This window comes from Capra hircus, chromosome 27 (genome assembly GCF_001704415.2).
Source record: "Capra hircus breed San Clemente chromosome 27, ASM170441v1, whole genome shotgun sequence".
Lineage (NCBI taxonomy): Eukaryota > Metazoa > Chordata > Mammalia > Artiodactyla > Bovidae > Capra > Capra hircus.
In genome coordinates, this window is record NC_030834.1 from 8,316,526 (window position 1) to 8,344,157 (window position 27,632).

At 48.8% G+C, this 27,632-nt stretch overlaps 1 protein-coding gene across 6 annotated transcripts in view; it reads left to right on the forward strand.

Moving 5' to 3' along the window:
- The window catches only part of SLC20A2 (solute carrier family 20 member 2), a 110,241-nt gene that overhangs the window by 67,253 nt on the left and 15,356 nt on the right, over nt 1–27,632 (forward strand). For all 6 annotated transcript variants that reach the window (XM_018041867.1, XM_018041869.1, XM_018041866.1 and 3 more), the window contains 6 exons: nt 1,121–1,261; nt 2,521–2,606; nt 5,843–5,939; nt 17,820–17,936; nt 23,052–23,255; nt 24,572–25,139. In XM_018041867.1, the coding sequence (XP_017897356.1) occupies nt 1,121–1,261; nt 2,521–2,606; nt 5,843–5,939; nt 17,820–17,936; nt 23,052–23,255; nt 24,572–25,139 (1,213 nt within the window). The remainder of the gene's footprint in view (nt 1–1,120; nt 1,262–2,520; nt 2,607–5,842; nt 5,940–17,819; nt 17,937–23,051; nt 23,256–24,571; nt 25,140–27,632) is intronic.

The window sequence follows — 27,632 nt, forward strand, 5'->3', positions numbered from 1 at the left end:
ACATATGGGTAATACCAGTTTTAGGTATGCAACACTGTGATTTTGATTTTTTTGGCTGCACTGGGTCTTCATTGCTGCTCGGACCTTTCTCTAATTGCAGTGAGCGGGGGCTGCTCACTGGTTGTGGCTCGCAGGCTTCTCTTTGCAGTGACTTCTCTTGTTGTGGCTCACAGCCTCCAGAGCACAGGTTCGGTAGTTGTGATTCATAGGCTTAGTTTCCCCTCGATATGTGGGATCTTCCCGGACCAGGGTCAAACCTGTGTCCCCTGCGTTGGCAGGCAGATTCTTAACCACGGGACCACCAGGGCTTTCCTGGTGGGTCAGACAGTAAAGAATCCGCCTGCAATGCGGGAGACCTGGGTTCGATCCCTGGGTTGGGAAGCTACCCTGGAGGAGGGCATGGCAACCGACTCTAGTATTCTTGCCTGGAGAATCCTATGGACAAAGGAGCCTGGTAGGTTACCGTCCATCGGGTCACGAAGAGTCGGACACGACTGAGTGACTAAGCACAACATGGGACCAGCAGGGAAGTCCTAATACTGTGATCTGATGTTTGTATTTTGCCCTCTTTTGTATCGATTAGTATACAGATTAGTATACTAATATATATTATATGTATATTAGTATATATTAGTATATATATTATATATTAGTATACATAGCCTGTCTCCAGTCTCCTTATGATGCAACCAAAAGATGTTAACTACAGCAAAATCTTCTCTGATACACAGCCTTTCCTGTTTCTCCACGTTCATTGGTTCACAGTCTCCTGCTTGGTCCTGGCTACGCTTCACATCAGAACTCACTCATCACCTGCATCCTTGCTTAAACGTGACACAGTCAACTTGTAGCTGGCATCAGGGTTTTCTTTTCATACCATCAAAGACTTTCACTTGAATAAATCATCATTATCCCTTCCGTGTTGAAGAACGTTCCTTTGCCTATAGTTATTTGAGTGGTTTCTGTCGGGACTTTGTTAAGAAACAATCCGGAGACAATTAACCCCAGTGAGGGGTGGGGAAGGAGGACTGTAGTGTGGGTTTCTTCCTTCTGTGGTGATCTGAGACACTGCACCGTGTCCCTGACTTGCCTCTCTTTGTCTCTTATCCTCAACCCACAGGCTCAGCTGTCTGGCAGCTCATCGCATCCTTCCTGAGGCTCCCAATCTCGGGGACTCACTGTATTGTCGGGGCCACCATAGGGTTCTCCCTCGTCGCAATTGGTACCCAAGGTGTGCAGTGGATGGAGCTGGTCAAGATTGGTAATTGGCATTTTCTTTTACGTATAAGAAGGAAAGTTTGCATTTTCTAGAGTAAGTGTTATTAAAAGTTACCATTATGTTTTTTCCTTTAAATGTTCATGTATGCTGATAATATGTTTTCCCTTAAAATTTCTGTTAGCAAAGATGGTGAACTGTTAGGCTTTTTTTTTTTTTTTTAAACTCTGGATGCTCTTATCAAATGCCGCATTGTCATTCAGCTTTGAAAACCAGTGTCTGATTTGCTGTTCACAGGGAGTTAAGAAATTTACCTGGTTGAAATCAGTCTGTAGTCAGAGAAAAACTTTGGGCCCTTGTCCAGGAGTCAGCGTTCCTGGTGCTGGGGAAGTGTGGAAGTGAGGTGCTCACCCCCACTGCATCCAGGAGTCCTCCCCACCAGCCTACCAGGTGCTCCTTCTGCACTGTAGGCTGCTCAGTGGGGACTGTTTGGAGAGGTCTGACAGCTTGCTTCCTGCCTCTGACTTCTTCAGCGAGAGGAAAATCCGTCGGACCCCATAAGTACCCACATGCCCATTGCGAAAAACACTCTCTCACCCACCTCCGTCATTTTATGAATCATAGTAGCCTCTGAGGCCTGAACAGACGCCTGACCTGCCAGGCAGGACACAAAACGGCCAGAGAACTCACCTGATCCCAGGAAACTCACCTGAGATCCCCGGAAGCTCACCTGAGATCCTGGGAAGCTCACCCAAGATCCCCGGCTCCTGAAACAGTGGTTCGATTCCAGCTGCACTTTAGAATTACCTGGGAGAGCAATAAAGATATCAGTGCCCAAACCCCTTTCCAAACCTTTGAAATCAGAATTCTGTAGCTGGAGCTGGAGCATTAACTGGTTTTTGGAAACTCCCGCAGATGTTTCTAGTGCATGGCCAGAGGCTGCGGAACAGTGCCAGGCTGGCCTTGGAATATGAAAGGGACGGGGCCCGCTTTTCAGCTAGCCCCGCAGCTGGCACAGGAGGGGCTCAGTGGGAATCAGAGGAATCGTCTGCAGAGGCCAGAGCTGTGGTGGCCGCGTGCATGGTGGGCTGGAGGAGTTCATGCTTGTCGGGGTGGGGCTTGTGTCTGAGGGTGGTGACCCCCTTGTGGAGGTCAGTGGGTTTGTTGAGTTCTGAGTTAAAGGTGAATGATTCTAGGAATGTTTGTTAATGTGTGTGCTGTATGTTAGTTACCGCTTTTTATGTAAATAGGACCTGAATTGTGTAGAATTTTAACATTCATTGGATTTTCTTTTAATTATTCAGTTGCTTCTTGGTTTATATCTCCACTGTTGTCTGGTTTCATGTCTGGCGTGCTGTTTGTACTGATCAGAATGTTCATCTTAAAAAAGGTAAGTGAGTTTATTATCTTTTTTAGTTAAGTTTTAGAACTAAGTTTGGTTCTGCTCAATAAAAATTAATAGTGAGAGGGCTCAGAGGGGTAATTACTAAGGCACAGCCCCGGATGTTGGAATCAGACATTATTATAATGCAGGCTGAGGACTCGGGTGGAGTGCCTGGGGGCCCCCCGGAACCAGGACTGGACACGAGGTGCCCTGCCCTATGACTTAGTTCATTGGTCAGCATTCCTGGGCACTAATGCTCACACCTCAAAAAGGAAAGACAATGATTTTGTGACCAGTAAACAGAACAGAGTGAGATAGTGTTACGATTTTGAAACTGCCCAGCGCTAAAAACAACTGGAGAATTTTTTTACCCAGATGGAAGGTATTTTCTGTTTTCTAATGGGGAAGGGAAGCGTGAGACACTGGATTTTTTTTTTTTCCTGTCCTTGAGGACAGGATAAGCAGAAACTACACCTATGGCGGTACTTTTTTTTAAATCAAAAATAAAATGAGATGAAAATGAAAACTTACTGAGATCAGTGTTCTAGGGGAACGTCAGGGGTTATTGCAGCGCTTTATAAGCCCTGCCGCTTGCCCTTGGTCACTCGGCACACGCCAAGCCCATCGGACGCACCTGCCTGGAGCTGTGTCCTTACACGGCTCTTCTTCGAGTCAGGCTGAGGTCTCTTGGGTAATCGCACACTGACCGTCCCTTCTCCTGGGCTCCTGCTGTGCCGGAACCTGTTAGCATCTTGGCAGGTGCCTGGTAAGCCTCCCCCGTTTATTTCTGCTGCCCCGGGCATCCCTGCCAGGCGGGCTCCTGCCCCTCCTCCGCCCCCAGGTGTCCCTCCCCAGGAAGCCCCGCCTCCCACCCCATCTTCCACTGGGCTCCTCCCTTTGTGTCCGCACAAGCGCCTGCCTTCTCATCACTGCACTCTCCCATCGCGCAGGGATTTATTTCCTGCTTGGCTCCCGGTTCACTCTTTGTGAGGTCTGTTGAGAGTGGACACCATGACTCCCTGTTCACATGTGTAGGCAGTGCCCAGCTCTGCCCAGCCCTTCTAGGCGCCGGCTGAGTGTCTATTGAGAGAGAACAAAGGCTGCTTGGATGGGTGACAGGTCATGGGTGGGTGGAAGGAAGGAAAGAAAGGAGGAGGTAAGGAGACGGGGCTCGGTGAGGCAGCTGTCCTCGTGTGTTAAGAATAGGTTCTCTGGGGCCTTCCCTGTGGCCCAGGGGTTAGGAGTCCATACTTCCAATGCAGGGGTTGAGGGTTTGATCCCTGGTCAGGGCACTGGGTCCTTGCATGCCCTGTGGCGAGGCAAAAAATAAAAAGAGTAGGTTATTTAAGAAAACATAAGGTGATTCAGTTACAGCACACAAACAGAAGACTTTACACCTTCACAAGTTACCAGTTGGGAGTCTATCTTCAGCAGCTGTTGTCCCCAGAAAAGAACAGTTTGGAAGCAGAGGTGGCAGGCATGTGAGCATGTGGGCGTTCTGCTTTTGGTTCAGCCTGGGTTCCTGTCCCGGGCCCATGGCGGATCAGGGGACGGCACGCTCCTCCCAGGCCCTGCCCGCCCCTTCACGCCTGCCCTTCACCTGCCGGCTCCTGAGCCCGGCCGGGACTCCCGTGCAGCTGCGTCACCTCCCACCTCCACTCTCAGCGCTCCTGACACCTCACTCCATTCACTCCAGCCTCCTGACGAGTGCTGGGGGCCGCTAGAGACCTTCTAGGTGGGCTCTTGATGCGCTTAGGTTCTGCAAACAGGCTTAATTGACAGTCTGCGATTGACAGTAGGAAGCTTTGAGGTAGTCTCTCCTGATCCTGACTCCTGTAGCTCACATCAAGAGGAGGGCATGGCAGCCCGCTCCAGTATTCTAACCTGGAGAATCCCATGGACACCGGAGCCTGGTGGGCTACTCCATAGGGTCGCAAAGAGTCAGACACGACTGAAGTGACTTAGCATGCACACGTGCTACTGATCCTGACTTCTGTAGCTCTCATCAATGTTTAGACCTAAAAAGAAAAAAGGAAATGTTTAGACTTGATTTTCCTTGTAATAGGGTAGGTAATAGATTCATATCAATGTACAAGAGTGTTTTACACAGTCATTAGAAATTAGCCCCTTTTTGAATTATTTAAGCAACACCTACGTGCGAGTGCTACGTTGAGTTCCCAGTTCATATTTTTGCTTCAGAATTCTCTGTGGATCCAAACCCTCAAACTCTACATTTTTCCTCTGTGAACTCTAAATTTCTAATATTCTCCCAGGTGATATTTTGCCTTAAACACATGCAGTACTGTTCTTCTTGAAACATTAGATTTAGGAAATGTTGTACCAGAAGCTAAAGGTTGTTTAAAAAAAAAAAAGTTTTCTTAGACAAAGAGCCCACAGTTCTTTTTCAGTGTGACAGTTGAAGGTGATATGCTCTACTTTGTGAAAAGATTTGGAAACTCATAGCACATAGTTGGAGAAGGCAATGGCACCCCACTCTAGTACTCTTGCCTGGAAAATCCCATGGGCGGAGGAGTCTGGTAGGCTACAGTCCATGGGGTCGCAAAGAGTCGGACACGACTGAGCGACTTACTGTTCTCTTTTCCCTTTCATGCACTGGAGAAGGAAATGGCAACCCACTCCAGTGTCCTTGCCTGGAGAATCCCAGGGACGGGGGAGCCTGGTGGGCTGCCGTCTGTGGGGCTGCACAGAGTTGGACACGACTGAAGCGACTTAGCAGCAGCAGCAGCACATAGTTCTGTGTTTACTTTATGTATTTCAACACAGCAAACAGGTCACAGAGTCACATAAAATCTAGTAGTAACGCCGTGGTGTTGAAGTCACTTGACTTTCTCAGGGCGTCCTCAGAGGGTCAGGCCTGAAAATATTTGTGGAAGGTGAATTTAGGGGGCCAGTGTGCGCATCGTTAGAATAGCGAGCGCCCTGGGTTCTGAAGGGGAGGCTGGCTTGGGGCTTGGGTCCTGGGAGCTGGCCTCACCAGCAGCCCTTCTCTGTCCCCAAGTGTCCTGCCAGCCCACACGGTCCCTGTGCTTTGATGTTTCTGCTGGTCCCCGTGGCGGCCCTTTGACACAGCGCTCGTGTGGGAGGGACAGCCCAGGCCAGCACTGGGTCTGGGGGTGCACACAGCCCCAGGAGGGGCTTTCCCCGAGCAGCACTGCAAGTCATCTTGCCCACCTGCAGACCCCCGGAGTCCTGACCTGCCCCCTCATCTCCTTACCCTGCAGGAGGACCCCGTTCCCAACGGCCTCCGGGCGCTTCCCGTATTCTACGCTGCCACCATCGCCATCAATGTCTTCTCCATCATGTACACCGGAGCCCCAGGTAAGAGCCCTCAGCCGGCGGGCGTGTGAGAGTCCAGCCTGGGTGGTGGACTTGGGCCTGGCGCTGTTGCTGGCCGCCAGCCAGAAGCGCTACTCCGCTCGTAGTCATTACGGAGCAGAGCCAAGAGTAGGAGGTACAGTTTCTTGTTTTACATATTCAAGAGAGGTATGAAATAGAAAAGGCAGAGACTTGGGTTAAAAAAAAGATGATTAACATCCCCTTCCTGCTGCTGAGTCACAGGACGCGATGTGCCAGCCCGAACCTCCCTGAGCTGGGGACCCGGGGGGCAGGGGGGGGAGGGGGCACGTGTAAACAGTAGGTTCTCACCCCCAGGCAGGGTTGGGGGGCTGTCACGTGTCCACACCACAAATATCCACCCCCCACCCCCAGAGCTCATCAGACCAGTAAGTCCAGTCACTAGAGCTGTGCTTTTTTTGTCCCGTGGATCCTCAAACCAGTGATACTTTTGTTTTCAGAATTACTCCTTTTCTTCCGGTTCTGATGGCCTGTGTTCTTTTTCCCAAGGGCTTGGGGTGGGGCCTGGTTAAAAGTCCCTTTCTTTAACATTTTTAGTAGGTAAAGCGCTTTAACACAGTATTGGTATTTGCACACATCTCCGTGTTGATGAGCTCATAGGGGCCTCACTCAGCATCTCCGTCCAAGTTTCTGCGGAGAGGATGGTGGAGAGGGGTGCCCATTTCTCCCTGGGATGGGCCTCCTACAGCCGGATCCTGACACACCCATCATCGTGGGGGCGTCCAGTCAGCGGAGAGGCTTGCGGTGGTGTTTTCCTTCTCACTAATGTCCATTAAGGATTCATATTCAGTTATGGGCCATATCTGACAGAAGTCTCCCTGTCTCTGTTGAAAAGATAAAGCTTCTGCTAAATGGTGCGTCCTTACAGTCGAAAGCACCCTCTTCTGAAATGGGGGAAATCCTTATTAAGTTCGCCAGCGGGGTTTTCTCAAGGCAGTTTCTCTCAGGCTTTAGTAGCCGTATCTAACTATATGTTTGTGCGCTTCGCTCTTTCCGAATGGTTCTTTTTAATTCTATTTCCTTTTTATTTTTGGCTGCGCTGGGTCTTCCTTGCCGCGCGTGGGCTTTCTCTGGCTGCGGCGAGCCAGGGCTGCCCTCTAGTGCGGTGCCTGGTGCTGGCTTCTCTTGTTGCGGAGAACGGTCTCTAGGTGCCCCGAGGCACACGGGAGCTTCCCAGCACAGACCCATTACACCCTGCGTCGTAGGCAGATTCTTTACCCCTGAGCCACCAGGGACGTGCCACACCCCGCCGTGATTCATAGCACCGTGTAACCTACTTTGGCATCTCCGCAGCATTCAGAACATGGCTCTTATACAGCTTTGAAGAGTTGAGGTCAGGGCTTTCAGATTTCAGGGGCAGGGGTAGGGGGAGCGGTGAAGCATCACAGCTGCTCTAAGTTACGTGAAAAGTGCAAGGTCAGCGTCATGGTGAGCTGGAGAGGTGGGACCCCCGCCTCAGACAACAGCAGCCGGATGGCCCTTCGGCTTGACCATTCAGAGCATGAAGTGTATTTGTCAAAGGCTGTTTCCATGATCCATTAAAAACACAAAAGGCAGAGGCAGAGAGAAAAAGCAGTTCTACAGTGTGAAGGCCGCCCCACCGCAAGTCTGTGCATCTCTCGAAGCTTTCGCGGGGTGCCGGGTGGGCCCCGGAGCACCAGCGGGGAAGTCACCTGGAGCAGAGAGACGCCCTGTTCACCCGAGCACTTGTTCTTGGTTTTACTCAGCTCCCAGAGCCCAAGTGAGCTGAGCAGAAAGAGGGGCAGCCATTGATGACCAGACGCCTCCTGCGCTAGTGATAAAAGAGATTAAGCAAAGGAAGGCGAGAGGGCCTTTGTCAGAGTCCTAGAAATAGGAGCTGGTGGAAGTGAGAATCATTTCTTTCTAAAGTCTGCATTTTTTTTCTAGCCTCTATTTCTGTCTCTCCCTGGTTCTTGATCTGAATGTCAGAAGACCACAAATGTATGATTTTTATTAGAATTTGACTTTTTCTAGACCTACCTATTTTTTCCATCACTTCTTTTTCTCATCTTTTAAAAGACTATTTTAATTTTAATTTTTTATATTTTGGCCATCGCTTAGTTCCCCGCCCAGGGATCAAACCTGTATCCCTTACATTGGAAGTGTGTAGACTTAACCATTGGGCCACCAAGGAAGTCCCTCTTTTTCTCATCGTTTGCTGCAGTTTTATTGCAAATTTGCTAGGAGAGTCAGATTACTAAGAGATTAAATTATGCTAGAGGAGTGAAGCTATAAAATGAAGGAGGCAACCAAGGATAATACAAATACTTCATCGAGAAGTTTTGAAGAATAATGAAAAAAAATGCTTTTATTGAGCTGAGTTTTAAATGAATTAGCTCTTCTGGGAAATCAGTAATATTGCCAGCGTCTCCTGACAGGTGGGAAATAGGCACAGTGAAGCTGGCTGAGGGCGGAGGCCATGAAACTAGCGAGGTACAGAACAGACTTGGAAGTGGGCAGCCTAGTTCCAAGCCCCCGTCAGGGTATCCCGTTGGCACATGACGGGGCAGGGGTCAGACACCCAGCATCTAGTCCCTGGTCCCTGATGTCACTGTAAATGACGATCAGAATACATCAGCCTCATACGTCCTGTCCTTTCTCCTCACTGTCTTTAAAGATGGCTTCCAGGGAGTTCCCTGGCTGTGCAGTGGTTGGGACTTGGTGCTTTTACTGCCAGGGCCCAGGTTCAAACCCTGGTTGGGGAACTAAGATCCCATGAGTCATGAAGCTCAGCACCAACCCCCCCCACCCAGAAAAAGGCTTCTAAAAATTTGGAAATGATGTGGTTTAGTATCTATTTAATGTCCAGGCAGTGTGAAAAGGGTGGTTGCCCCTCTGTTTGGGAATACCGGGAAGTCGGTACGAGAACCTTGGTGATGGGTACTCACCTGGGAACACAGGCGACGCTCCTCGTGCTGGGAAAGCCCATCGCTTCCTCTCCCCGAGCCTCTGAGCCTCATAAAGGAGAGACGGGTGGGCAGGAACCGCTGTGAGAGGGAGGCCACGAGACAGGAGGTGACGCGGGCAGAGCGCTGAGCTCGGGGGCCGCTCACGGCGCTTTCTGTGCTCGGGGGCCGGGGGTGCGGTTTCCTTCACTGCCATCGGCCATCTCTTCAGCCTTATGTCTCCGGCGTGTCCTGAGGCAGCTCGTCTCTGTCTCCCCACACACGCTGCTGTGGGAGCTTTTCCTAACTTGAAGTTTGGGGTGAGGGGTTTTGCATAGGGAAGGAAGGAGGTCAGGACAGAGGGTCCAGCCAGAGTCAGAAAAGGACTTTGCTGAGGTCTTGGCTCTGGAAAGTGTTTCTAAATATCCAGTAGGTGAGTCCAAATCCTATTTTTATTTAAACATTGAAAGTTAACTTTGCCCTTGAAACTAAGACGTTAATTCCATCCTGTCTCCACATGCCGGCTTCTCTGCCGTCCAGCTGGGTCGTCTGTAGCCCTGGCGTCATATCTGGCGACAAGTGAGCCGGGAAGACCCAGTCCTCTGCCTCTCTCACAACTGGCCGGCCTTTCTGCTGATTTTGAGATTTAATCTTCCTAGTCCTTTTCTTCCTTAAAACGTTTCCATTCAGTGTAAGGGCCTTAGAGATAAGAGGAAAGAACGAAATGTTCTAACAAAGAGTGGCGGCATCAACCTACCCTGTTGTTACTTTCAGAGAGTCTGTAAGTGGCACTTTGCCGCATGGAGTTGAACCCGGTGGGTCCCCATGGGCTGAGTCATGGAGCTCTGGTTTGACTTCCTCCCTTCCTCCTCCCTAAATTATTTTGCAGTTGTTTATATCTTGGGCTTAGTTGGATTTGTTTTACTTTGCGTTTGACGTGACTTGTCTCAGACGTCATCCTTATACTTCAGAGACTGAGTTAGCACTCTTCAGAAAGTGTCTTTGCCTTTTTGTCCTTAAAAAAATAATTCACAAGAAGCAAAAATAACTTGAGGAAATAAAGTGGGCTGAGTTGGATAAATCACTTGGGTTGGGCTGGATACAAGCCTGAAGTTTATTTTTGATGAGGGGCTTCAGCTGGCGGGACCTGGTTTTTGTTCTGCCTTTCTAGAATGAATGCTGAGTGAGGTACATGGCACACGACTTTGTGGAGTCGGAGCAGATTAGCTAATGATGCTTCCCAAGTCCACATGTGGTCCCTGCACCAGGAGCATTGGCATCACGTGGTCACTTGTCAGAAATGCAGATTCCCAGGCTTAGACCCGCTGAACCAGAAGCACAGCCCAGCAGTCCAGGTTTATGGGACGGAGCGCTCGGGGTGACCTGATGCTTGTGCCTTAGGAGGGTCCCTGCTCTAACCATCTCTTTACCTGCTGTTGTTCTTCAGTTGCTGAGTTGTGTCTGCCTCCTTGCAACCCCGTGGACGGCAGCACGCCAGGCTTCCCTGCCCTCCACTATCTCCTGGAGTCTGCTCAGATTCATGTCCATTGAGTTGGTGATGCCACCCAACCATCTCATCCTCTTCTGCCCTCTTCTCCTCTTGCCCTCAATCAGGGTCTTTTCTAGCATCAGGGTCTTTTCTAGTGAGTTGGCTCTTTGCATCAGGTGACCAAAGTTGGAGTTTCAGCTTCAGCATCCATCCCTCCAGTGAATATTCAGGGTTGATTTCCTTTAGGATGGACTGGTTTGATCTCTTTGCAATCTAAGGGACTCTCAAGACTCTTCTCCAACACCACAGTTCAAAGGCATCAATTCTTCGGAGGTCAGCCTTCTTTATGGTCCAAGTCTCACATCCATAAAGGACTACTGGAAAAACCATAGCTTTGACTATACAGACCATTTTATCTAATAACCCTAACCCTAATCCGAACCCTAGTAATATGATCCTTTCACCATACATACTGCTATCTTATCACAGTCCTTATATAAAGAGGTGCTCTTCAAAAGCCGTAACTCCTCACCAGCAGTTGAATTCTCAGACTCCACCAGGCCTGGTGTCTGGCTTCCCCAGAGTGGTCTGTGCCTGAGATGGGCTGCCTCCTCCTCCTCTTCCTTCTCCATCTTCTCTCCCTCTCCTCCCCCCGTCACTGTCCTCTCCCTCTCCCCCCCACCCCCCTCCTCCCACCCCCCTCCTCCCCCTTCTCCATCTTCTCTTCCTCTCCCATCTGCTCCCTCTCCCTCCATCTCCTCCTCCCCCTCCTCCCCCTTCTCTTCCTTTCCCACCTCCTCCCTCTCCCCTCCATCTCCTCCTCCTCCTCCTCCCCCAGTGGCAGCCCTTCTGGTCCAGCCCCAGGGAACCCAGAGCATCAGGCCCCCCTCGAGTCCCCGGTGACTCAGGAGAAGGAGCTTGATTCCCAGAGATGCTCAGTTTTTTACATTCCAGGCTGTAGGGAGCGGGCGTTGGAGCTGGGGTGGCTCCCAGCCCTGGGTGGGGAAGGCGTGGGCTGAGAAGAGTCTCCAATTTCACTCAGAGGAGGATTCAGGACAGAGTGATTTGAACTCACTTCCTTCTCAGAACTGTTGTAACTAAACCCTGGTTTGAGAAAGCTAGTACCATATGCAGGGGGAAGAAAGATCCGAATTATAGGACAGATTAGGAAAGAGCATTTTGTAATTTCAAAGTGGTACTTCATCTTCTTAAAGTTGCCGCAGGATTCCTCTTACCTAGGGAGCTCCTCCAGTGCTTTGAACATGTTGATCTGAAACAGAACAAAAACTAGTGACTCCATTTATCAGGGAAGGGAGGACTAGCAAAAAGTGATTCTTCAAATGAGGTCAACTTGTGTGTGTCTCTGTGTGTGTGTGTGTGTTAGTTACTGTGGGAAAATGTCCACAGTATACTGTTATGTGAGAAATGCAGGCCCAGAACAATATATACAGTATAGTTTACATCTATTAAACTTAAGGCAAAGTAAAAGAAATCCACACAAACACTCTGCATTAGATGTTTGTTTATCTCTAGAAAATGCCTGGGAAGATACATACCAAATATTTATCAGTGTTTCTCTGGGAAGTGGGTTCCAGAGGGGAGGACAGGAGGCATTTTCATATTTGTACCTCCTACAGTTTTGTATGGTTGATTTTTTAAAAGCTTTTTATATTATATTGGAGTATAGTTGATTTACTGTGTTGTGTTAGCTTTAGGTGAACAGCAAAGTGATTCAGTTATACATGAATCTGTTTTTCTTCGGATTCTTTTCCCGTGTAGGATATTATAAAATATTGAGCAGAGGTCCCTGTGCTATACAGTAGGTAGGGCCGTGTTGATTATCTGTGTCTGATCTTTTTATAATCTTGTATTATTTATCAAATTAAACCAGAGAAAACGAGAAGAGAGGGTGCAGGAGAGGTGGGTGAGAGGTATAAGGGAACTAACATGGGCTAGAGCCTGAGGGGTTTGAGAGAAGCTTCATTTTCCCGCAATAACTAACACACACACCACGTGGACCTCATCTGTAGAATCACTTTTTACTCGTCCTCTCTTCGCTAATAAATGGAGTCACTAGTTTTGGTTCTGTTATAGATCAACATGTTCAAAGCATCAGATTGTAACAGTGATTGTTGTGTGTGAAAACTAAGAGCTGTGCCAAAGTCAGGGCTCGGAAGACTGTGAGTGGGTCTGACAGCTCTCTCTACTTGCTCCCCAAGGCCGTTGGATGTCCTGATCTTCAGGGGGTTTGGGAGAGAATTGCAAGGATGCCTGAGGTTTGAGCTGAATCACTATTCATCATATCTTTGCTGTTCAGAAAATGAAAGGGCTGGACATGAAAGGCCATTGAGGGTTGGAGCCAGGCCTGGGCTTCCGCGCGCCCAGTGTGGGCTCCTGGCAGCCGCTCTTGGCCGAGGGTCGGAGCAGTTCAAGCCCAAGCCGTGTCCTACTTTGCCTTCCCCGGGGTGCAGGCCGAGCCTCAGTGCCCTCTTGAGCATCTTATCTAAGGATAATTTGAGACTCTAGCAGGAAGGCCATTCAGTACCAAGTATTTTTGTCAAAAATTTTGTTGTAAAAAGTCTACCTTGAATTTTCAGAAGGAGAAAAGTTTTCCCCTGAAAGTTCATTGGTTGAAGGGCTTTTCTGTGCTGGATTTTTGCATTTCATTGATTTTTTTTAATCCATGAAACTTGCTTCTGTATATTTAGTACAATTTAGAGCTGGGTCCCCTAACTATTAGTTGGCAGCTCTCACATGAGGCTTTAAAAGTAAGTCCGGCTGCTCTTTTTTTTTTTTAATTGGAGTATAGTTGATTTACAGTGTTGTGTTCATTTCAGGTGTACAGCAAAGTTAATCAGTATTATATACATATACTTAACACATGTGATACATAATATGTATAATATATAAATACATAACTATATAAGTACACAATTTATAATATACAAGTCATATATAATATAAATTATGTAACTTATATGTAATGTGTAATTATATAATTACATATTAAGCATATATTATATAATATACTCTTAATGTATAATATCGTGTATTATATATCATATGTATTCTTTTTTAGATTCTTTTCCCTTTAAGATTTAACCTTCTAGGTTATTACATAATGTTGAGTATAGTTTCCTATGCTATATAAAAGGTCCTTGTTTTATCTATTTTATATATAGTAATGTGTACCTCATGCAAAGAGTTGACTCATTGGAAAAGCCCCTGATCCTGGGAGGGATTGGGGGCAGGAGGAGAAGGGGACGACAGAGGATGAGATGGCTGGATGGCATCACTGCCTCGATGGACTTGAGTCTGAGTGAACTCCGGGAGCTGATGATGGACAGGGAGGCCTGGTGTGCTGCGATTCATGGGGTCGCAAAGAGTCGGACACGACTGAGCGACTGAACTGAACTGAATGTGTATCTGTTGGGCTTCCCAGGTGGCTCTAGTGGTAAAGAATCCGCCTGCCAATGCAGGAGACGTAAGAGACGCAGGTTTAATCCCTGGATCGGGACGATCCCCTGGAGAAGGGCGCGGCCACCCACTCCAGTATTCTTGCCTGGAGAACCCCGTGGACAGAGGAGCCTGCTGAGCTGCAGGCCATGGGGTCTTCTGAAGCGACTGAGTACGCACAGTGTGTATCTGTTAATCCCAGGCTCCTGGCTTATCCCTCCCTCCTTTCCTCTTTGTAAGCAGAAGTTTATTTCCTATCTGTGGGTCTGTCTCTGCTTCGTATATACGTTCATGCTGGTGTGTGCTCTCGATGCTCTGTTAATTTGCCAAATTTCTGGAATAGTTCGGTAAGAGCCAGTCCCCATTCTGTTCCTCTCTCTCTTTCTCACCATCAGCAACTCGCCCATCTTCCTGGTTCCTTTGCTCTTCGCCATCTTGCCCCCGCCCCTGGCTTTTCTCCCCTGTGTCTCCCGCCCCCTCACCCTCTGATCTTCCATCCAGTCCTATGACTCAGAGGGTGGCTCCGGAGCTTCCTGGCCACTTTCCAGGCCAAACTGATGGTGAAGGCGGTTGTGATGGTAAAGACTCAGGAGCAGGTGACCCTGTGGCTCATCGTCCCCGCGAAGCATCATGAGCCTTGTGTATAGCCGGCCTCAGCCTGTCCCTTTCGGGTGTGGGTCCTGATGCCCTCCGGAGCCCATGTAACCTCAGCACAGAGATGGGCCTGGAAGGAGCACGTGGAGCGGCCCTGCTCTGCCCTGCTGAGGGCTCTGCTCAGAGGGGATGGAGGAGAAGGGGGCCTGGGAGCAACAGTGTCCACTTGCTCAGACACTCATCTCTCCAGCTCCTGGGCTTCATCCCCCTCCCTCAGTACCCAGAGCTCGCCTATCTTAGATCAGTTTAAGGTAGTGAGGCCAAAGTAGCCCAAGTGTCAGCTTTATCATCAGCTCAACCAGAAGCCGCAAAGGAGACAGGGAGGACTCTTCAAAAGCCAGGTAGTTTTAAGCCGCAGTTGGTTTGATGTTGGTAATTAACAGTTACCATTCAGTTCAGCAAGAAACCACATTGGAGTGGTCCTTCCCCGTGTCCGGACACTGACATGCAGACACAGAGCAGAAGCAGGAGCCCCGACCGCAGGCACAGCCAAGTGAGGTCAGCCTGAGTGGCTTTATAAGCAGCTCCAAGCCTGGATCCGGAGACAGAGCCAGGGCTGGGGCGGGGCTGCCAGCTGCCCCGGCACAGCCCCACGTGGGGCCTTGCTTGCTGGTGTGTCCAGGTGCTGGAGGATGGAGCCGCCTGGCTACTGAGTGTCTGCTCCCACCAGTGACCCTTCCACGGTGCCAAGGCTGGGTGATTCTGGTTCTTACTTTCCATACTTATATATGAAAATCCTGACTCCCCATTTAGAGTATTAACTACCCATTCTCCCTCTTACCATTACCAAAATGTCTAATAATACCTTACCTGAATAATTTCAAGCTGGTTCATATACATATATATAGAATGGTTCTTGTCCGACTCTTTGCAACCCTATGGACTGTAGCCCTCCAGGCTCCTCTGTCCATGGGCTTCTCCAGGCAAGAATACTGGAGTGGGTTGCCATTCCCTTCTCCAGGGGATCTTCCTGACCCAAGGATCAAACTCAGGTCTCCTGCATTGCAGGTGGATTCTTTACTGTCTGAGCCACCCTTACTTTTTATAGAACGGTTAACAGTGAGCAGTTATACGCCAATGAAAAAAATAATGGAAAAAAGAAAGTCAGTTTTATATTTAAAAAAAGAACAGTTAATAGTAACAAAGCCTGTAGCATTAGAGGTTTATTTAAGAGCAGAGTTTTAAATAGTTTACTTATTTCAAACTTTAAAAAAAAGTTTAACAATTTACAAAAGTGTGTGCTTATTATAGATTTTCAAAGTTAGCAGTATGAAAGCACAAAGTAAGTGCTGTAGGAGCCTTTAGCAAACAAACAAGCAGATAAATAAATAGACCTGATTTTGCTTCCCAAATGACTGTGCGTTTCTGCTTTTCAAGTTATTGAAGTTTCTTTACAGTTTTTTTTTCCTTTGCCTTCTCTGTTTTTGTCACTATCCATGGGCTTGTGACTAAGAGCCCTTCTCTCCTTCTATTTAGAAAGAATGTGGTATAATGTTGAGGGCCTTGGGCTTGGGAGTGAGATGCTGGGGTGGGTAGCCTTGTGCTTCAGATGGACAGTGTATAGCGCAGGGAGCAACCCCTCCTGTTTTCCATCCCTCCACGGGAATGACCGCTGGTTCTTCCCAGAACTTTTACGATCTGTTCAGGAGTGTACACTTTGCCGTGGTGGAGGGGGGAACGGTGGTGTTTCTCTTCTGGACATAAGTTGGGTGGTGCTGCACACACCGTGATCTCGCTGGCCTTCCTCACTTAACTAGACAAGAGCATCACTTCTTATCAGTCCATTTATCTCGACCTTATTTTATGCCATGCACCACGCTGACTTCCCACTTCCATGACGACACGTGTGTCGGTTGCTTTGCAAACTCTTGCTGTTACAGGTAATGCTCTAGACAGGCACTCTCGTGCCTGTCTCCTTGTGCCTATGCAAGGATGCACCTGTGGGTGTCTGAATCACACCTGTGTCACCAGGGGAGCGGGGCTCGGGGCCCTGCAGGGCAGGGAAGCCTGATGTCTCTCCACCTTCCACCTTTTTATTGACTGAGGGAATGGCAACTTTGTGTGGTGGACCGGATAGCAATGAAAAGCTTTTCTGTGTTGTAATTCCATGAGTTGGCCCTTGAAAGAAGAATTGAGCTTGAAAGTCAGTGTCCTTTGACAACACTTTTCTATCTAAGCTGACTTTTTTTTTTTAAACAATAAAAGGGTTTATTTATGCATATGGAAGCCTTCACAGAAAAGAAATGAGCACTCAGAGAAGCAGTCAGACTTCAGGACTTCTGTACCATGGAAAGAGACTAGGAAACATACAGAGGAAACTAACAGGAGAGAAGAGTTAGTGTGGCGAGGTCTGTTTGTGCAGACCCATCTGGGTGGTGGTGCCTGGTCTCCAGTGATGGGAGTCACTCTCCTCTTCCTGGAACAAGGAAGGCACATTTCTCCCAAGAAATTTATGCCCTGTTGTCCGGCAGTTACAAAGCGGGGCAGCAGACTCTTCCTGCATCTGCTGTTTCTCAATTTAAGCTGACTTTTACAAAGGTTTGTGTGTGTGGTCCAAGCGTCATGTCCATTTAAAGCCGGGCTGCTGACTATTGAGAAACCAGAGAGGCGGCCGTCAGCCTTGCTGTGGCCGCTGCAGCCCTGGGCTTCGGGGTGCCCAGGGAAGGCGGCAGCAGGCATCGGGAGGGCAGACAGACCCCTTCTTACCCCCGTTTGTCCATTCGGGAATTTAGGTATTGAGATAATACTGTAAATGGGTTTATTCCCAACTTAATATGTTGTTTGTGCCAAGTTGGTCGCTTTTTAATGATTAGCCTACTCACTGAGTTAACAACAGAGTCACAAGGTAAACAGTATATCTCAATTATTTTTTACAGTTTTATAATTCATTTATCTGGCTGCGTTGGGCCCTCGTCGTGGGCTTTCTCTGCTTGTGGAGGGGGGGCTACTCCTTGCCGGGGTGCGTGGCCTCTCACGGCAGCGGCTCTCCTGCTGCGGAGCTCTGGCGCCCTAGAGCAACAGGGCCGCAGGATGTGGGGCTCAGTTGCTGCGTTGCACAGGCTTAGTTGCTCCGAGGCGTGTGGAGTCTTTCTGGACCAAAGGCCTATGTCTCCTACACTGAGAGGTGGATTCTTATCCACCACATCACCCGGGAAGTCCCAGTCGTGTAACACAAGACTTTGTTCCCCAGAAAAAGTCTAGCACAGTGTTGTGGCTGAGAGCTTTATTAATCACAGGATCCAGATGACGCACTTCAGGGTCAGGGAATGGCAGGAGTGGGGATGTCACACCCGACTTTGGAGACGTGTCCAGTGACAGCTGTGTCCCATCTGTCCCCAGTGATGGGCCTGGTCCTTCCCATGTGGGCGATCGCCCTCATCTCCTTCGGGGTCGCGCTGCTGTTTGCCCTCTTCGTGTGGCTCTTTGTGTGTCCGTGGATGCGGAGGAAGATAACAGGTAAGTGCTTTTCTGTTCTTCTGATTTACAAAAAGGCTCTGATTCCTAAGGCTGCAGGCATCATGCACCGTGATCCTGAGTGACAGGGAATATAACCACGGTCAGGCGGGTCCCTGTCTCAGGGCGCCTGCCTGCTTTCTGGCTCAGACTTTTCCTGGATATCTTGGGATCTTGGTGAGAATAAGGTCCTCGTTGCCGTGGGTAACAGCGGGTAGCAAATCAACAGCATAGCACTGCCCTCCCTCAAGAATGGCAGAAGGTAAAAAGACCAGATTCCGAGTGTGATAACTGGAATTCCCACGCGTCTGTGGTGAAATAAAAACTGGTACAACGATGGGAAAAGTTCGTTTAGCAGTTTCCTATGAAGTTAAGCAAACATTCACCATGTGACTTAAGTAATTCCACCCCTAGGTGTTTATCCAAGAGAAGAAGTGAGACTCGTACACAAATTAAGTCATACTAGCCACCAAGTGGAGACAAGCCACAGGCTCATTAACAAGTGAGTGGATGACCAAACTCTTCATACAGCAGAGGGCAGATGAGCAATGAAGAAGGCGAACTCCCAGAAGGAGCCACGCACAAACAAGCTCATCCTGTAGGCCTCCAGAGGACAGCCATCCCCAGCCACCGAAACCAGGGGCTGCTGGAGACACTGCAGAAGGGAATGTGAGGGGACTTCGCGGGGACAGAGGGAGCTTTAGAGACAGAAGGGCACTTTAGGGACAGGACAGAGCTTTGCAGGCACAGGAGGGAACTTTGCAGGACTCTGTCTTAATTGAGGGGTAGTTATAGTCTGTACTCGTTTGTCACAGGTCGTCTACCTGCACATTTTAAAAGGTATAAATTTCACTGTACAGAAATTATACCTCTGTGAAAGCAATTTTTTAAAAAAGAAGACCCTGGCTTAGAAAACTGCAGGAGCTCTTTTCCTGTCACTGGCAACATGATTGAATTCCAAGCCTTATGGCCACACACTTTTACAGGGCTCTCAAAAGAAAAGAAGTATTTCCTTTTGGCCTCAGAGTGTACCTTACAATCGTGGTTTGATCCGGACATATCTGAATTTGAAAGCCACATTTCAAAGAAAAACTGAACAACCGAGGAGACGTTACCACACTTATGAATGGGAAGGCTCAATACCAGAAAGATGTCCGTTCTCAAATCAATCTGTTCATTTAATGCAATTTAAATAAAAATCCCAGCAGGATATTTTGTAGATTTATACAGGTCACTTTAAGAATGAATATGGAGGACTTCCCTGCCGGTCCGCCTGCCATTGCAGGGGACAGGACCCCAGGAAGATCCCTCATGCCGAGAGCAGCTGAGCCTGTGAGCCATAATGAAGGGCACACCTTGTCACTGCAACTAGAGGGAGCCCTCACTCAGCAACGGAGACCCAACACAGCCAAAAAGAAGCAATTCATTAATTTAAAAAATTTTATAGGGAAAGGGACTGGAATGGCCAAAACAAATTTGGAGAAGAGTAAAGTTGAAGGACCCATGCCACAAAAAGCTCCAGGAGAGTGTGGAAGTGTCGAAGAGATAAACACCTAGATTAACAGAACAGGATAAAGTCCAGAAACAGACCGGCAAATATGGCCAACTGATTTTCAACAAAGTCAGTTGTTGAAAATCACTGATATAATCAATGATACTGGAATAACTGGGCATCAAATGCCAAAAAAAGAACCTTGACCTAAAGCCTTATACCTTGCAAAAAAAAAAAAATTAACTCAAGATCCATCATAAGTATAAATGTAAAGTAGAAAACCATGAAACTTTGGGAGCAAAAAGAGGAAAACTTTTGGGACCTTGGGTAGAGCAAAGAGTGTTTAGATTTGATACCAAAAACACAATTCATAAAAGAAGTTGGTAAATTGCACTTCATCAAAATTGGAAACTGTTGCCCTGTAAGGAACACTGCTGCTACTGCTGCTGCTGCTAAGTCGCTTCAGTCGTGTCCCACTCTGTGTGACCCCGTAGACGGCAGCCCACCAGGCTTCCCCGTCCCTGGGATTCTCCGGGCAAGAACACTGGAGTGGGCTGCCATTTCTTTCTCCAATGCATGAAAGTGAAAAGTGAAAGTGAAGTCTCTCAGTCATGTCCGACTCTTTGAGACCCCATGGACTGCAGCCTACCAGGCTCCTCCATCCATGGGATTTTCCAGGCAAAAGTACTCGAGTGGGGTGCCATTGCCTTCTCCGTAAGGAACACTATTAAGAGAAAAGACAAGGTGCAGACTAAGAGAAAGTGTTTGCAAATCCTCTAACAAAGGACTTGTATTCAGAACATATGAAGAAAGCTCAGAAAATAACCCGATTTAAAACAAAAATTTTAAATAGCTGTTTCACCAAAAAAAGATACATGAATGGCAAATGAGTCCATGAAAAGCTGCTTGACATCAGAAATACAGATTAAAATCACAATGAAGTATTCCCACACATCTATTTTAATGGCTTTAAGAAAAAAAAAAGGATAGTGCTAAATGCTGACAAAGATGAGGCGTGGCTGGAATGTTCATTCATGCACTCCTGCTGGGAACGTGAAATGGCACAGCTGCTCAGAAAAGGAGTTTGATGGTTTCTTATAAGGTTAATCACTTACCCACTCCTAGGTGTTTGCCCTAGAGAAATGCACATTTAAATTCACACAGAAGCCTGGAGATGAATATTTATAGCGGCTGTATTTGCTATCACCAAAAACTAAAAGCCTGGATTATCCACAGAACACACACACGTATTTCTGGAAATAAATACATCCACATATTAGACTGCTACTCGGCAGTGAAGACTGAGCCTGCATCAGCATGGATGAACCTCGGGTGCCATGGTTAATCGTGCCACGTCGGAGGAGCCAGCCTCAGAAGCACATGTCTTATGGTTCCATTTACATGACATCTGGAAAAGACAAAACGGTAGGGACGGAGACCAGACAGGTGGTTGTCAAGGGCTAGGGCAGAGGGGCTGACTACAGGGATAGGCGTTATAGGAATCTAGACTTTTAAGATTTTTTTTTAATGTGGACTATTTTTAAAGTCTATTCAATTTGTTACAATATTCCTTCTGTTTTATGTTTCGGTTTTTTGGCCACAAGGCACATGGGATCTTGTGGGGATCTTAGGTCCCTGACCAAGGATTGAACCTGTGTACCCTGCATTGGGAGGTGAAGTCCCAGCCACTGGACTGCCAGTGAGATCCCTAGACATTTTTTAGAATCAGAATTCTACACACACACAGCCAGTATACCACGTGCAAGTTTTAAAAACTAATAATTAAAACACTACATTAGTACATACAACTTCAAACTAAGTAGTGATTTCACACTATGACGGATTCATATCCAGCTGCTTCTTCCTCTCCTGTGTAGCCGCCCCCTGCTCTTGGTTGAGAAGGAACCCCCCCACCCCCTTAAACATTCTGCTTGTCTGGTTTAACCCCAGTGGGAGTGATAAACTAAACTTGAATGCTCTTGACGTTTAAAGCTTTTTCTGATTGTTGTTGTTCAGTTGCTAAGTCGTGTCCGACTCTGTGACCCCATGAACTTTAGCACGCCAAGGCTTCCTGTCCTGCGCTACTTCCCTGAGTTATGGACCGTAAAATCTTTGCTCCCACCTTTAGGCTGTAATGTTACAGTAGGAAACTGACATTACTACCCATTCTGGCTTGCCAAGGGATTTTTTTTGGCCAATAACATGTATTTTGACATTTCAACATACAGGTCCCTTGTTCTATTAAGTACAGACTATGGTTAAGGGCATAGACAGAGAGTAAACTGGCTGCATGTTACTACCTGGGTGACCTTCAGCAAGTGATTCAGTCTCTGTGGGCCTCAATTTGCTCATTTATAAAATAGAGAAAATGGTAATACCTGTTTCATACGTTAGCACGTTTTTGGGGGGACTTCCTGATGGTTCAGTGGTTAAGACTCCATGCTTCCACTGCAGAAGCCCAGGTTTGATCCTTGGTTGGGGAGCTAAGATCGGACAAACTGCACAGTGTGGCCAAAAACAAGAAAAAACAAACCAAAAAACACAATTTAAAAAATCTGTTATTATAATCTTTACAGATACTAACTTTTCTCGTCTACATTGTAAGCAGTTTGAGGTCAGAAACCTGTGTGTACCTTTATTTATTCCTTGTAGTGAACAAACTTAGTTTTATTTTTTTTAATCTGTCTTTAAGATTTAGATAAATATAGAGATAGAGGTATAAAGATTGAGGGCAGGAAGAGAAGGGGACGACAAAGGTCGAGATGGTTGGATGGCATCACCGATTCAATGGACGTGCGTTTCAGCAAGCTCTGGGAGATGGTGACAGACAGGGGAGCCTGGCGTGCTGTAGTCCATGGGGTCGCAAAGGGTCGGGACACAACTGAGCGGCTGGACAGCAACAACAGAGACAGAAGTGATCTGTCTGGGTAAATACAGAAATGAGGCTGATGCACGAGTGTATCCGGCAGAGGACCCGAGAAGGCTGTCCGTGTCAGTTGGGTAGGTTAGAGCGTAGACGTTTCCTCAGGAAAGTGTGAGGCAGCAAGACCATGAACCCACATACCAGATCTGATTACCCAGAGTGCGCTCCAGCTTCAAAACCACTTTTTGAAAATCCCTGATTTCTTTTGGAAGTAGAGGATATTTAACAGTAAGCAGAATCTCTCTGTTCCTTTTGAGGAAGATGATTTACTTGTTTCCTAAGACTTGGTGACCTGAGGAAATCTGAGCACAGTCTCTTATTGAACAGAAGAAAGCAGACAGACCCTAGCAGTATCTATGAAGACAAAAAGGATAAACATTTCAGTGATTCTGAGGTCAGTTTAAGAAAACAGAAGGCCGGGCTAGATGGTTGTAGAATTTACAGAATGTTTACCTTGGGAACCAGATCTAATCCTGTCTTTTTTGTTGCTTTTGGATGAGATAACTCAGGGCTGAGCCTCCATCTTTCCCTCCGTAGCTGAATTTTCTAGCCTGTTTCCCAGACTGAATTGTCCACTTTATTTTCCTTTTTTTTTTTTGTTCCCAAAGTATGAAAGTATCACGATAAATATTTTTTTTATATTCATTTGTCAAAAATAAGAATCCTCTTCCCAAATTTTCAGTTATGACTTTATTTTCTTCAGGCAAATTACAAAAAGAAGGTGCTTTATCGAGAGCCTCTGATGAAAGTCTCAATAAAATTCAGGAAGTGGAGTCCCCAGTATTTAAAGAGCTGCCAGGTGCCAAGGCTCACGACGACAGCACCGTCCCCCTCACGGGCTCAGCTGCGGAGCCCTCAGGGACCTCAGAAAGCATGTCAGGGGGTCACCACCCCCGGGCCCCATATGGTAAGTTCCTGGGGGCTGGGGTGGCATGGGGCAGAGGCAGTTTTGGGGGGCCAGTTGGCCTGCATGTGGCAATGAGGCTCCAGCACACACAAGTGTCCCCAGAGAAAACTCGGGGGCTGAAGGGCCCAGGGTTTGGTCAGTCCCAGAGCGGGCTTGTTCCTGTCCCGTGACTTTCCTCCAAGAGCCATTTACCTGCAGTCTCCCAGCAGCACCTCTGGGCCCCTCACCTGTGTCTTCCACATGCAGTCACCTAACTGCCAGAGATTGGATTATCAGTTTATCCAGCTTTGTATACAAACACCTTCCTCCTGGGAGGTGCAGAGAGAAAGCTGACGTTGGAACCGGGGCGGTGGTCTCACTAGAGTAGCGTAGAAACCATCAGGGCCATCGTGAGGGTCCTCTGTCCCACAGTGTTTGTGGACAGTGATGGGCTACCTCCTGCCTCTGCCAGGCCCACCTCCCTGCAGGGGTGCTGGCACCGCAGTCCAGGATGGATCTGCAACTTGGCCAAGAAAGAGAATGGGCTCTGCCCACTGATCTGACAGACCGCCTTTGACTCTGTCCACCAGCCTTTTTTTTCAATTGAAGTATATGGTTGATTAAACAGCACGTTAACTTCTGCTGTACAGCAAAGTGGTACATGTGTGTGTATATATATATATGTACATCCTTTTTTAAAATATTCTTTTCCATTATGGGTTTATTACAGGATGTTGAATATAGTACCCTGTGCTGTACATAGGACCTTGCTTACCCCTCCTGTGAGCTTGCATCTGCTGCCCCAGCTGCTCCCTCCATTCCTCCTCCCTTCCTCCTGCCCCAGGAGCTGCTCTGTCCTTTCTCTCTGTGATTGTTTCTCTTTCATAGGTGGGCTCATTTGTGTCATGTTTTTAAGCAGCACCTGCAGTGTGTATCTCACAGGGAGATGGATTGAGTCCCCCTTGTATCGAGTTTTCTATAAAATAAGCTCCTGATACGGATCCTTCTCCTACCCGTTCCTGGAAAAGGAAAGAGTGCTTCCGCATTTTAGGAGAGCGCAGCATCGTTTTTCAACTGCCGTACTGTTAGTTTTACCCTTTGCTGTATGTTTCCAAGTTTCCCTTTTTATTTTTACCATACTTCATGGCCTGCGTTGTCAGGTTGGAAAATAAAAGAGTATGGCAGAAAAATGCAAAAACTCTCACTGTCCAACCTCCTGAACTGACATGGTGGCCCCACAGCATCCCAGGCGTGGACTCAGGCTGTCCCTTGTCCCCGCAGGCCGGACTCGGTCTGTCCCTTTCAGGCTGGGCTCAATCTATCCTTTGTCCCCGCAGGCCGGGCACTGTCCATGACGCACGGCACCACCAAGTCGCCCGTGTCCAACGGGACCTTCGGCTTCGACGGCACGGCGCGGGCCGATGGCCACGTGTACCACACGGTGCACAAGGACTCGGGGCTCTACAAGGACCTGCTACACCGCATCCGCGATGAGCGGCCGGCTGACGGGGCCCCGCGGCAGCTGCGGCGCAACAACAGCTACACGTGCTACACGGCGGCCATCTGTGGACTGCCCGGCCTGGCCACACGCCGCGGCGACACGCCTGCGCCCGAGGACAGCGAGAAGCTGGTGGCCGACGCCGTGGCCTACTCGCGCCGCCGGCTGCGCTACGACAGCTACTCCAGCTACTGCAATGCCGTGGCCGAGGCGGAGATCGAGGCCGAGGAGGGTGGCGTCGAGGTCCGGCTGGCGCCCCCGCTGGCCGAGCCCGAGCCGCCGCGCGACGACCCAGTAGACGAGGAGAAGGAGGAGAAGGACTCCGCCGAGGTGCACCTACTCTTCCACTTCCTGCAGGTCCTCACCGCCTGCTTCGGCTCCTTCGCGCACGGAGGAAATGACGTGAGGTCAGAACCTGGGCAGGACGGGGCCGCGGAGGGCCTGTGTGGTGGGCGTGGTCTTGTAAAGGGGGCGGGGCGGGGAGGGGAGGGGCCTGGTGATTATGAGGTGCGGGGTGGGCGGGGTCAGGCTGAGGGGGCGGGGAGGGGCACGGCAAATACCTGGCCCACCCTAGAACCACGCAGGTTGCAACCACCTGGGGTCGGCCAACAACCAGGTTTTGTCCACAAGTGCAGCACCTGCATCTCCATGGCACAGGTCTTTGAGTGAACCAGATGCAGGGAGAGTTGCCTGGGGTCAGAAATCACAACAGGTGGAATCAGTAGAGCTGGGCTCGGAGCCCTGATTCTGCCCAAGCCTGTCCCGGCTTCCTACCCTGGCCTGCGTTCAGTGCCATTTGGCATCAGTGCCTTTTGGTTTCAAAGCAGAGAGAGAAGTACAGATTTCCCCCAAGTTGTATAAGGGTCATGTGTGAGCAAGTAGCTCCTGTAGTGACCCGCGTGACGGGTCAGAAAAGAGACGTGGGAGACCCCGGGGGGCTTCATGTTGGATGGCCGCTTCAGTCAGGAGGGTCCCCTAGGGACACCTGCAGGAACTGAGGGCACAGCTGTGACGGCATCTATAGGAGAACCTCCTGGAAGAGGGAAAAGCACTGCGAGGCCGAGGCAGGAGTGTGCCTGGTGGGTCTTCTGGAAAGAATCACTAGCAAGAGCATGGAGAGCTCAGGTCAGCTGGGCATCCAGGCCAGAATGTGCAGGAGTGTATAGAGTCTGGCCAGGCATCCGGATCAGTCACTGAATTTTCCAAAGCCTCGGTGTCCCAATCTGTGAAATGGGGGTAAAACTAGTACCAATGTAGGAGATTTCTATGAGGATTAAGGGGAGGTGCTTATATAATAAGATAAGGACAGTCCTTCCCCATAATCAATGTCCAGACATTTCCACTATTATAGTTATTATACAGCCTAATGTTTCTGTCCAAACGAGGGAAATGTGCCGTCATATTTTTTTTGGCCCAGTTATATGACTCCATTTTATACCATGTGCAGCTGCGTTTCTGTTCTTTTTAAAAGACGTCTTCCAGCCAGACAAAGAGGCCTGGACAGTTTATGTTCTGCTCAGGGTCACCTAGGCATTGCCAACTTATTTTACTGGGGGCACCATGTTCTGTCCTCTCTTAAATTTTTTACTCCCCTCCCCCACCAGCCCACTTCCTCCTCCTTATCACAAATTCTTTATGAAAAGCCTGGTACCAGCAACATGTTATGAATTGGATCCCTTTCCTTTAGAACTAAGTTCCAGTTAAGGAGACAAGAAAGGCATACTCCTGGAGAGTAACAGAACAGCCCCAAACTGCATTTCAAGGCCAAGGAAGAGTCTAGGCGGTAGCTGCTGCAGGTGGCCAGAGTGTAGAGCAGCTGTTTGCAGTTTGGAGACTGATTCTCAGGCTTTTGAGCAGGGATGTAGTCTGATGAAAGCAAGGTTTAGAAATAACGGTGCAGCAGTGAGGAGGGGGCTTCTGTTTACTCAACAAGTGGGTGTTAAGTTTGTACCAGTCCTCAGAGCTGAAGCACTTGTAACTTACTCCAGGCCTGTTCAGAACAGTCCTTTGTAGTCCTAAGTGAAAGAAAGTGAAAGTGTTAGTTACTCAGTCATGTGGGATGCTTTGTGACCCCATGGACTGTAGCCCGCCAGGCTCCTCTATCCAGAGAATTCTCCAGGCCAGAATACTGGAATGGGTAGCCACTCTTTTTCCTAGGGATCTTCCCTACCCAGGGATCGAACCTGGGTCTCCCACATTGCAGGCAGATTTTTTACTGTCTGAGCCACAGGGAAGCCTGCAGTTCTAAGTGATACCTCTCAGAGACCGGGAGTCTGAAGCTCAGAAATGTGACTTTTGCCAGGGCCACACAGAGAGGAGCCAGCGTGGGAAACCAGCTCTCTGTGACTCGGTCTCCGGAGTGTGAAGGGTGGGCTGGGAACCACAGGCGTCATTCGAAGCCTGCAGGGAGCTTGGGAATCATCACTACATCCTAACAGCAAGCAAAAACCAAATAGACTGAAAAGTCAACAACTCTTCTCGGATCTCAAAGGCAGAGGAGAACACAGGACGAACCACTGCCCCCAGGGTCGGAGAGGCAGAGATGCTGGGGGTCCTGGAGGGGGCACTCAGCAGCGGGTGCTGTGGCGAGAATCATGCAATCCTGGACTGGAGCAATGGGCCCTGGAGGCTCAGGGGGGACAAGGAGAGAGTTAAGGCTCTGGGGGACCCAGGGTAGGGGGGACCCCACTATCCAGGGGCCCTACCAGATCCTAACAGTGAATATCAGGGAAGAGGAACCCCTCCTGCTCTGGGGGGAAGGAAAGCAGCCACTAGACAGAACAGACACCCTGTGCTTAGCCAGGCTGTGCTCAGGAGAAACCGGGTCACCAGAGCCCAGCCTGCAGGGGATTACTTCAGGCTAACTGACCTGGAAGGGGGAACACACTCCAGACTGCCCT